This window comes from Pecten maximus, chromosome 1 (genome assembly GCF_902652985.1).
Source record: "Pecten maximus chromosome 1, xPecMax1.1, whole genome shotgun sequence".
Taxonomy (NCBI): Eukaryota; Metazoa; Mollusca; class Bivalvia; order Pectinida; family Pectinidae; genus Pecten; species Pecten maximus.
This window is the reverse complement of record NC_047015.1, coordinates 44,695,231-44,706,885: the sequence shown is the minus strand read 5'-3', so window position 1 is coordinate 44,706,885 and position 11,655 is coordinate 44,695,231. Positions and strand designations below refer to the sequence as shown.

General features: G+C 35.5%; 2 protein-coding genes across 2 annotated transcripts in view; both read left to right on the top strand.

The window, feature by feature from the left end:
* Positions 1-4,665: 4,665 nt before the first annotated feature.
* Positions 4,666-11,655, top strand: part of LOC117344825 — a 39,504-nt gene continuing 32,514 nt past the window's right edge. The window contains exon 1 of the mRNA XM_033907694.1: positions 4,666-4,865. The gene's annotated coding sequence lies outside the window, so the exon portion shown is untranslated. The remainder of the gene's footprint in view (positions 4,866-11,655) is intronic.
* Positions 7,151-10,197, top strand: LOC117334742. Its single transcript, XM_033894536.1, has 2 exons — positions 7,151-7,401; positions 7,645-10,197. The coding sequence occupies exon 2, from the start codon at positions 7,657-7,659 to the stop codon at positions 9,511-9,513; it is 1,857 nt and encodes a 618-aa protein (XP_033750427.1). The 5' UTR covers positions 7,151-7,401; positions 7,645-7,656; the 3' UTR covers positions 9,514-10,197.

Sequence of the window (11,655 nt, the reverse complement as noted above, 5' to 3'; positions counted from 1 at the left end):
AGAATGAGATAGGAAAACAATGTCCAGATATGCTTTCGTGAATAAAAATACTGTCAGAATATGAGAATATTGAGTAAATAGCCTTCCTAGACCTTACCTATACTACTGTCGTCAACTCTTCACATTTCATTACTCCAATCTGATGTTAGACACATCATGACCTGCTGCTCAAATCGTGAAAAAGGCTGGAAGCAAAATATTCAGAATATTGTTTAAACAAAGCACAGAGTATACACAGTTGTCCATCCCAGTACACTATCAATATTTAAATATGTAAACTGTATCTAAACTATGGTGTTAGTCCCGTTACTTCTAATGTTAGATTCAATCAGGCCCGTTTTAATTTTTTTTTTACTTTCCTGATATCCTGCGTGATCAAAGATGAGTCATAGCAAGACGATATATATTTATGGCACATTTATACTCTTTTAAATTCCTTTTTGAAGGTAAATACACTTGTTTGACTTTTGTTCAATCCTACCAGAAGTCGTGGGTAATGAACAACTCCTTGAATGTCGATGATGCATTGTAGGGAACTAAGATACAAATATCATCCCATCAAACATTTCATTGTTTTCAAAGAAAAAAAAGTTTTCGGTATATTCTCCAGTTTTATTGAAGCACATTATATCAGATTGTCATTATTTTGATCATGCAAGGGAAAACAATATCGATTTCACATTTAGTATATACTGATGGTGGAATGAAGCCCCGGTTGCATTACTTGGATTATTTGTCCTTTCTTTCCATCTTTCTTTCTTTCAGGACGAGTCTTTTCCTTTCTCTCTTATCTGTTCCATTTTTTCATGTCTTTTCCTTTCTTTTCAATCTTCTCCTTTCTTTCCAATCTTTTCCTTTCATAACAATATTTTTCTTCTTTTCCAGTTTTTCCCCTATTATTTTCCCCTTTCTTTCCTTTCTTACCTGACTTTCCATTTATTCTATTTTCTTCCTTTCTATCATCTCTTTCCCTTTCTTTTCATTCTCCTTTCTTCGTTTCCTCTCTTTTAATTTCTGTCTTTTCTTTTCCTATCTTTCCTATCTTTCTTTTTCTATATGTTCTTTCCAATCTTTTTCTTTCCTTCTTGTCCGCTCTGTCGTTCTGTGCTTTGCTTCCTTCTAGTGGAGTCTCCTTGACACCGTCCGATATAAACCTGGCTGTTCGAGGATGTTAACACAACACTTTCCAATATGATGATTTAGAAATTATTTGTTTCGGTGACGTCATGATGTATTATAACAAGTGGCGGCCGCCAGATAAAATGTGTTTCGCATGCCATGAAAAACATACTCCAATGTGAGCCTAATACGCTTCCGTAGTTAACCATACCTAGACAGTTACCTGTAGTAATAGTGGTTTCTTCCTGTGTAAAATTGACAATTATCACCAGTGATACACCTACCTCTCCTCATAATATATCTTACACCACTTCCATCGTTGCTCGGCAGACTACTCAAGTGCGGTTATTGTTTAACAAGGTACATGAGTTTGGGGAAATGCTCTCTATGCATTTTAACATAACTGATGGCTGAAGGACACTGAGCATTCATATATCAAATCCATTAAGATGTTTCCTCCGATAGGTGTTTTGGTTAACAACCTTCGTTTGCATAAAAGATTATATTAAGACCTTCCGTAAAAAAGGTGCTTAATTAACACATTTATTTGGTAATATGAAATTAATATTAAAATCATCTCTCAATAAGTGTTGAACTTCCGTGAAAAGGTGCTTAATTAACACATTTATTTGGTAATAAAAGAATAATATTAAAATCATTTCTCAATAAGTGTTTCAATTAACACATTTATTTGGTCATATAAGATACATATTAAAATCATTTCTCAATAAGTACATATATTTGGTCATATAAGATAAATATTAAAATCATTTCTCAATAAGTGTTTCAATTAACACATTTGATTGTAAACATCCCGACCTATAGTAAATCAGTTATAAATAAAACACACGTTTGTGTTCCCAGCGATATAACTGACACCACACTATAACTCCTCGGGATTGGGTGATGTATGGCCGAGACTAGATCAAACTATCTCGTTCGTCTTTATCTTTTTATTTAGACGTTGTTGCTATTTAAATATGTGATTGATAAGTCAATGTCATTTTAGCAGTCATCAAAGCTAATTTGACATGCATTAGTTATGATTAGCTGTAATTATCAATTTTGTTTGCTAGTTTTGATTTTAGATAAGAATCAAGTATGTTCCAGACGTTGTTTATTGATGTATTAGTGCCGATTATATATTAGTTGTTATCATGTATTTGTTGTGATTATGTATTGGTTATGATTTTACATTAATTATAATCATGTATTAATCGTGATTATGTATTAATTGTGATTATGTATTAATTATAATCATGTATTAATCGTGATTATGTATTAATCGTGATTATGTATTAATCGTGATTATGTATTATAATTGTGATTATGTATTAATTATGATTATGTATTAATCGTGATTAAGTATTAATCGTGATTATGTATTAATCTTGACTATGTATTATAATCGTGATTATGTATAAATCGTGATTATGTATTAATCCTGATTATGTATTATAATTGTGATTATGTATTAATTATGATTATGTATTAATCGTGATTAAGTATTAATCCTGATTACAAAAAAATAGCAACTTTTTATACGTCACATCTAAATTATGCGAGGCTCATATAATGGCAACAAATCAGTAAGCAAAAGAAATTAAATATTCTAAAGAATGAAGGGAATTTTCCGAAGATGATAGTAATATTCACCAGGAAATGAACGAAATACGACTAACGTAATTTTAGTGTATTTTGGGAACTACCATAAAAGCGTTATGAGTTGTACATATCTATGGTTTGGTATGGGGACATGTCCTCGGTGACACTTCTATACCGTAAACATGTCACTGGCCGTATAGGATTCAACAACATTCTGCTCCCCATTGACACTTTCACCGCTTAGCTCACCACTGAACCCAATGGTTATAGACACGAAGGCAGAGAAACCTGGTTCCGTGGTATTTCCCTAAAACAATACACACACTTAGTTACGACCTCACACATTGTATGTTGCAGTGTATACATACCTGTTTCTTCTTCCTTTATTCTGTTTTCATCGTCAGTATGTAATGAGAAAGGTTCCACCCATCGTCCTTTTTGTATGTGTCTGAGATTTCCGAGTGATATGGTCAGCGATTGGATTTATCTACACTTTACAAAGGTAACCTCTTTCTTTAAAATGTATTTGTTTTAAATAATTGCAAATTAAGTGATATCAACTTCAGGTATATCAATCATTTTTGTTCGCCTGGATGGAAGCGCGTGATGGGTCTTACTGGAGGAGGAAACCGGAGTAGCTCGAACCCATATCGCCCAGGTTTAACGCCAGTGCCTTACCAAATAGTCCACTCGTCCACCCAAATTCTTTCTTAAGAGTTTATCATAAATAGTGCCGGGAAATTATACTGTTAACGTTTAAGTTGTTTTAAAGAACTTTTAAATACACACTAAAACACAACCTGCTAGATAATCACTAATTTTAAGGCATAGGCCGGAGATATATTGATGAACTAAAGGCCAGCGGATTTAGATCTGCAATTGCCCGTAGACATCCGGAAAATACTCATCTTTATTGCGGAGATACTAAGGCGGGTCTTGGGAGGGTTACAGATTGGCAAAGACTCTTATGGTACAGGTTGCAATTGGGAGTTGAGACAAAAACTGCGATCTCGCCCAACTCTCGTCCAATTGTTTTCTCTTTTGTAGTATTGTTTATAACTATATGTACAATGCTTTAGTTTTTAAAGATACGGTCGTTAAATGTGGCTTGAGTTTTTATGAAAATAATTATCAAATTTATTTGTTTTCTTAATTGTAATACATTGTATTGCAGCTCTTTTTTCATAAGAATTCATATAATCAAATACATATTTTGTGATAAACGGCTCGATATGCATCACTGCATTAGATAAGTTATCTATTTTCAGTGTTTAAGACAGTATGGATTTCAATTACACGTACATACTAATATATATTTACTTAGAAGCCCCATGGGGCGACTTGCGTTGATACTTTGATAATCAAAATTCATAGAAATATAAACATTCATGAGAAATAATCAAGATTTCTTTATTACTTCTTTTAAACATGATTGACGTGTTACGTTATAGTTTCATCATATCAGATTCCGGTGTAGAAGCGTCACAATGGCATTGATATCGTCTCGCTCCTTGTCCAATCAACTTCAGTGTTAGGTGATGTGTAGTTGACGATGTCAACTGTATTGGTAGATTTTGATATGAAATATGCATAGGTCGTAAAACCTACTAATTAATTCAACATATTCATGTACAAACCCATTGTTGTTCATGTTATCTTTATTCAATTAAATGCATTGTAATGAACGACATGAAGGTTAACATGTGGTAAAAAGAAATGCATTTTGATTATGAGGTAAATAAATAATAGATCACTTAGATCGTAGATAGATATCGTAAATTAAATTCAAATATTATTTAAATTTCTATCTTTCTTTTTCTTTAAATAAACTTGTTGCCATTCTAATAATAGTCCGTGGCCTGTCGTGATTCTATGAGAACTATCCTTTTCATTCTCGTACCGACATTGCTACACTTGTGACAAGTCTGTGGTCATAAACATGTGTAATTGACATGCCTGTATTTAACAGGTCAGGGAAGTGTAGAGTATTATGATATATCCTGCAGTGTGAGGATATGCATATTGTTTTAAACTGAAAGCTTTGTGTTTGATTCTACCGCTGGTCCGATGGGTTGATGTAGTATACAACTGGTGATACTATTATCACACTTGATAGAGGTCTAACGAACTCGTATTTCAAGGTAAGAGTTATGTAATAACTTAACGAAACGTGTAAAATTGTCTTCCTTTCTTATAAAAAATTTCTGTTAATATCTAAAATGTTCTATACCTTGAATACCGGTTCACATTGGTGTCTGGCTTAACCTGCTATTTCATTCTCTGTTCTGATGTTAAATACAAGTCTATGTTTCAACATTCATATATAGTTTCAAGGACCCCCTATGATCCTTATCAATAGAATGGTTTGAACATGTCTGTTTATGGAAACCTAAATACAGTTTTATGCATGTGGAATATGCAAATATTATATTGGTATATTGATTGCGTGGACGACAATAATTAGTTCGAATATACCATCAACAGATTGAAAGAATGATTAAAGTTTTAAAAGTTGACGAATTCAAAAAAACTATTTGGAGGAAAGGTCTATACGTAAAATGGTGTCTGAAATAGTATTCGATTACATTCAATGGAATACTGAATATAGAAGTACTAGCTGTCCCAAAATTCTTAATTCATTCATCTAATCCTAGTTACAATTTTTAATGTCACCAGAGTGTAATTTAGGTACGTTGTGTACCTCTTATTATCAACACGGGTGATCTTGAGTGTTACTATCTAGCTGACTGAGCATGTGTTCTGATTCATCATCAAGTGTAATTATAAACTGTTGGTCGAAAATATCTTAATTAATACAACTAATATATCTACTGTATATTCTACAAGTATATAATGTAATAACATTGTAATTTGACAAGGGAATGCATTTTGCAATATTATTTTCACTTTAATAGTCGAACACGTGCACATTGTCAATGCATTTATTTAAATTATATCGTCAAAATATGTCAAATATAAAAGTTCAAACAATAGTGTTGGATATGTTTAATTTATTAAAATATAGGAATGTTGACATTTACAGGTCCCAAATTTTGAATTTTGTATCAAATGATCTGATACTCCAAGCCGTTTCCAGAAACACACTTGTCTTTATTCAGTTGCTGACTAATATAATTTCCGGTATTGTCTGTAAATCTGCACTATGCTAATATGCTGTGTCTCGATTTAATTACATACATGCATCATATTTAATTGCTATCACTATTTTTAATGATGTTGTTTACCTTTATCATCTGATATCAAAGCAGGCGAAAGTCAGTTTAATTGACACATGCACAGAATACAGTAATGACAAGCACAGTTTTGATACAGTCGAAGTCAGTGGGGTCAAGACAAAATCGAGATACCCCGAGGTTTTGAGGTACTTCGAGTTAAACAATGTCTCTGGACTTATCAGAGTTTGGGATAACGATTTTTGGCAGTAGTAAGTATAAATACAATGCAGTCATGTCGAGGATGTGTACAGATAATAAAAAAGATATAGACAAGATAATAATTTAACGATACAACTATTTATGTAAAGAACCAAGTTAAAACACTCTCTAGGGAACAACTCGAGGTCATTTTTTAATATACGCTGATTTACAGTTGTGGTAACCTATGCAGGGAGCGGGGAAAGTATATGCCTGCTGTATCTCACTGTTCTTAAGAGGCGACTAAATAAGCCCCCCCAACCCAACCCAACCCAACCCCTTCTTCTGGGTCGGGGATGGTTTCTCCAATGTCTTCTGTTCAGGGGAGCTGAAAAGCCCTAGAATAAGGCCCGATGTGTCCCACTGTATGTAAATCGTAGAAGGCGAAAGAAGTGGGTCCATGGAGAATCAAGGAGTTTCCTCTGTATTACCTATTTAGGGGACACTGAAGAGACCAACATAGGTCTTCTACCCCCATTGCAACACTCAATCGTTCCTTCCCTTCCTTACTGCCCTGTCTTGCTGTGATTTGTTTCCTTGACACTCCTCCTCATGTGACCCTGGCTGTTGCGAGGACGTTTAACCCCTGAAAACAAAACGAAATAACAGACAGATGTGATATGTAACGGCCTGTCATTCTATGTAGATGTATCAATCCAGTAACTTGTTTTGGCGTCATACCGAAAACAAATCACATAACACTGTTTAATTAGTGGTGATACATGTTAAGCTAATGTCCAAAGTGTGATAGAAATATTTGGAATTACGGCAGTCTGCTTAATGTTTTGACTTCATTTTGTTTCGAGTCCATTTTATCATTGTGTCTGACAATATAACATGACAATAGGAATTCCACAGATACATCCTGCTATAAACAACTATTGTATTGAAGAATTAATTACTGCGTTTGGTCAAGAGTCTATACACAATGACCTCCAGGGTAAATACACCATGACTTACCAGACGATTATATCTAAAGGAACATGTATACGTACATGTTTAAGTTACACATATACCGCCGTGTCTTACAAAGCCCAGTGCTAAGCCCATTCACACAACTGTATTGGTCTGATGCCTCTGTTAAACTACACAAAAACAGGTTTAAAACAAATGCTTACAAAACAGTCGTAGTGTACAGCTCGCGATGTTTCGGGTACCGACAGAAGGTCGATAGTGCAGTTTGACAGGAGTTTAGGAGAACAGGCTACGCCTAATAATGCTGCCAAATCCTCGGAGATAATAGGTAAGTTTGAATTGTTGTATACCACATTGATTCGATATGCCGACCGAATATAAGAAAATACGAAAAGATTGTGTAAACATTAAACATCGTTATGTGTTATATCTTATGGTATATCTGCTGCTTCTAACATGTGGAGCCGAGCTATTTTTAACTTTGAGTCTAAACATCTACTGCATGTCAGATAATTTGCTTGCTAATGCCTGCTGGGTTTTTATAGACGCTTTGGTTTATCTCCCGTTTCAGAAGACCTAAACCATGAGCGACATCGACGATGATGAACGCGACATTTACAGTGCACAGACCTTTGAGCAGTTGACAAAAGAATTGTTGAAAAAAGCTACACCTGTTCCCTCAGACCTCCAACAAGATCGTTACTGCCGTTATATCAACAGTCTTCTATCATTGTACGGGGACGAGCGATGCATGGTAGTAGGCAGTGCCACCGAGCGGACGAGACTACGGTCAAACCAGGATCAGGGAGACTTTGATTATTTGATGATTTCCGAAATACAAATAAGTTCAAAGTATCTGCACTACAATGACATAGACCCATGTGTTGTTCACATCGACGGCAGGGAATTACACGATGAACTTCCAGTTGAGCTAGTTGACGGAAAATATCTCCCTAGTAACCTCCTCGAAACAGTCAGAAGTGAAGCATTCACAGGACTACGTGGACTGTTTTCCTTTGTTTTGCTGGTTAGCGCTTTCCAAGGTCAGCACGCTCCTCATATCGACATTTCTACGCCAAACAAGCCAGGCGTTACTCTTACAAACTACACAGACTGGGTTTGTGACGAGATTCCAATAAGACCGAAGTCAACGGATACTGACGCTGATAAAGTGTACAGGCTTTTCCGACAGAGGATAAGAAATTCGCCATTTTTGATGTTCATCAACGACAAAGTTATTGAAGTTTTGAGGAAGCTGACAATTTTGACGAAAACTCTGAGTGACAATCACGGAACTAGTACGCAATATTTTCAGTATTTGGGCCCCTTGGTTAATGCAGTTATAGACGAGATAAACAGCCAAGCTACAATGCCAACCAGAACAGCCAAACCAGACACGACAGACTCGGAGGAAGAATTAGGGTCGCCAGAAAGTACTGATAGTGATGAGGCATTTTATGCAAGCTACCGATGGAAATCGCAAAAAAAGTTCATTGCTACATTTCCATTGGACGGTCCACCCAAACATCTGGATACGTGGAAATCACGCGTGTGTGACAAGGCGTGGCCAGGGGGCGACGTAGTGAACAGTATATGCAACAGTGAGTTTTACGTGATTTGTAATCCATTGGCAAATAGCGCGTCAGAGAAAAATATTGACTTTTGTCTGTCCTACATCTCAGCAGAGATACAACTATCTGCTTGCATGTATCCTGTTCAAAGAAAATGCCTTCTCATGATCAAAGCGTACCAGAGCAGTCATTTAGATGAGTATTGTGATCACCTCACTACCTTCCATTGGAAAACAGCATTATACTGGGTGTCAGAGGTCGCTGACCACTCGCAGATAGCAAAAGATAGGGTTGAGAATGTGCTCAGTTTGGTGAAGGATGTAATGAATTACATGCTTAAAAGTCTTCGTAAATCTAGTCTACAACATTACTTCAATACCAGCAATATCATTGGTCATTTGGATGCATTAACTACCAGTGCGATTGAAGATAAGCTCACAGAAATTCTGGACGATCCCGTAGATGCATTACGGGAGTTTTTCAGGCATGAAGATATTAACAGTAGTGTAAGGACTGTTGAAGTGCCTCGATCTTACGTTGAAAAACTGCAAAAATCTCTACGCATTGACATTGATGAATTTGTCGTTGACAACATCGTTTCTTCTTTGGAACAATTTGTTAGAGAACCACCCCAGTCATCCGACAATACGCCGTTGTTCCAAAAGGCTGTGGTGAAGGTGGCTTCGGCGATCTGTACTGATTTGACTAAAGATTTGGTGGAGAAGGGGAGACCACTGATGGTGCCTGTAGACAGGATCATGAAGACGTTTGACACTTATCTCACTTCACCTGAATCTAAAACACAGGACACGATGTTTGCGTTATTTACCGTGTTCGAACTATCTGGTCTACTCAAAGAAATTATATAGCGTCAAGGAAATAATGTTATATTGTCTATAATAAATTATATTAAGAAATTGTAAAAAATGTTTAATGAATTCACTTGTAGTCAAAAACTACTATGTATTACACATTTCGCAGCATTTTCAGTTTGTCATCGCGAATCTACAACGACCTGTGTAGACTTTGCCTGAGCCCCATTTGATAAGCACGCTTATGTTAAATTCGTCGAATTGTTCATTTATTCATGTGGTGTTATGCATGTTATTATGACCACAAGTTTTACTTTTGTTTTCTTACAACACCTTCGCAATAATTATGGTCTCGGTAACCAAGCCATGAATGACAGGAGTAACAATTTGTGTATCGTTACTTATAATTTGATATCAAATAGCCAGCTTGTGTTATTATTTCGTCAGTTTTGTTTATGTCAGGTTCGTGTACTGATACACAGGTGTACCAGAGACAATAGCACATTGGACTTTGTTCTAGTATGTCAGCTATCCTAGTACAAACATTACAACCGATTGTGTGGAACAGAATATGCACTCTTGAGCATGGAGCTCCATTGATAAATAAAATGACCCTCGTGTAGTATTTAAAGGAACAAATTTTGCACTATAGGATGTCGTGTTTGGCAATAAATCATGATATACTATATGATTTCATTTTCGGGAACAAAACCTGCAATCTCGAATGTAATATGGGGGTAACATTGTCTGTTATCTAGAATGTACTATTAGGGTAACATTACCTGTAATCTAGGATGTAATATTGAGGTAACATTACCTGTAATCTAGAATGTACTATTAGGGTAACATTACCTGTAATCTAGGATGTGATATAAGGGTAACATTACCTGTAATCTAGGATATGATATTGGAGTAACATTACCTGTAATCTGGGATGTAATATTGAGGTAACATTACCTGTAATCTCGGATGTAATATTTGGGTACATTTACCTGTAATCTGGGATGTAATATTAGAGTATCACTACCTGTTAACCTGGATGTAATATTGGGGTAACATTACCTGTAATAATGGATGTAATATTGGGGTAACATTACCTGTAATCTAGGATGTAATATTGGGGTAACATTACCTGTAATCTGGGATGTAATATTGAAGTAACATTACCTGTAATCTAGGATGTAATATTGGGGTAACATTACCTGTAATCTAGGATATAATATTGAGGTAACATTACCTGTAATCTAGGATGTAATATTGGGGTAACATTACCTGTAATCTAGGATGTATATATTGAGGTAACATTACCTGTATTCAAGGATGTAATATTGGGGAAACATTACCTGTAATCTAGGATGTGATATTGGGGTAACATTACCTGTAATCTGGGATGTAATATTGGGATAGCATTACCTGTAATCTGGGATGTGATATTCGGGTAGCATTACCTGTAATCTATGATGTGATATTGGGGTAACTTTACCTGTAATCTAGGATGTAATATTGATGTAACATTACCTGTAATCTAGGATGTAATATTGGGGTAACATTACCTGTAATCTAGGATGTAATATTCGGGTAACATTACCTGTATTCAAGGATGTAATATTGGGGAAACATTACCTGTAATCTAGGATGTGATATTGGGGTAACATTACCTGTAATCTGGGATGTGATGTTGGGGTAACATTACCTGTATTCAAGGATGTAATATTGGGGAAACATTACCTGTAATCTAGGATGTAATATTGGGGTAACATTACCTGTAATCTGGGATGTACTATTGGGGAAACATTACCTGTAATCTAGGATGTAATATTGGGGTAACATTACCTGTACTCTAGGATGTAATATTGGGGAAACATTACCTGTAATCTAGGATATGATATTGGGGTAGCATTACCTGTAATCAAGGATGTAATATTGGGATAACATTACCTGTAATATGGGATGTGATATTGGGGTAACATTACCTGTAATCTGGGATGTGATATTGGGGTAGCATTACCTGTACTCTAGGATGTAATATTGGGGTAACATTACCTCTAATCTAGGATGTAATATTGGGAAAACATTACCTGTAATCTAGGATGTAATATTGGGATAGCATTACCTACATTCTAAGATATGATATAGGTCGTAAATTGGAGGTTACATAACTTGTACTTTATGATTTAATGTTTGGGATGGTAGAACGTG

What these genes read in the sequence shown, in the direction of transcription:
- LOC117334742 (XM_033894536.1), top strand. Translation starts at nt 7,657, where the DNA reads ATGAGCGACATCGACGATGATGAACGCGACATTTACAGTGCACAGACC.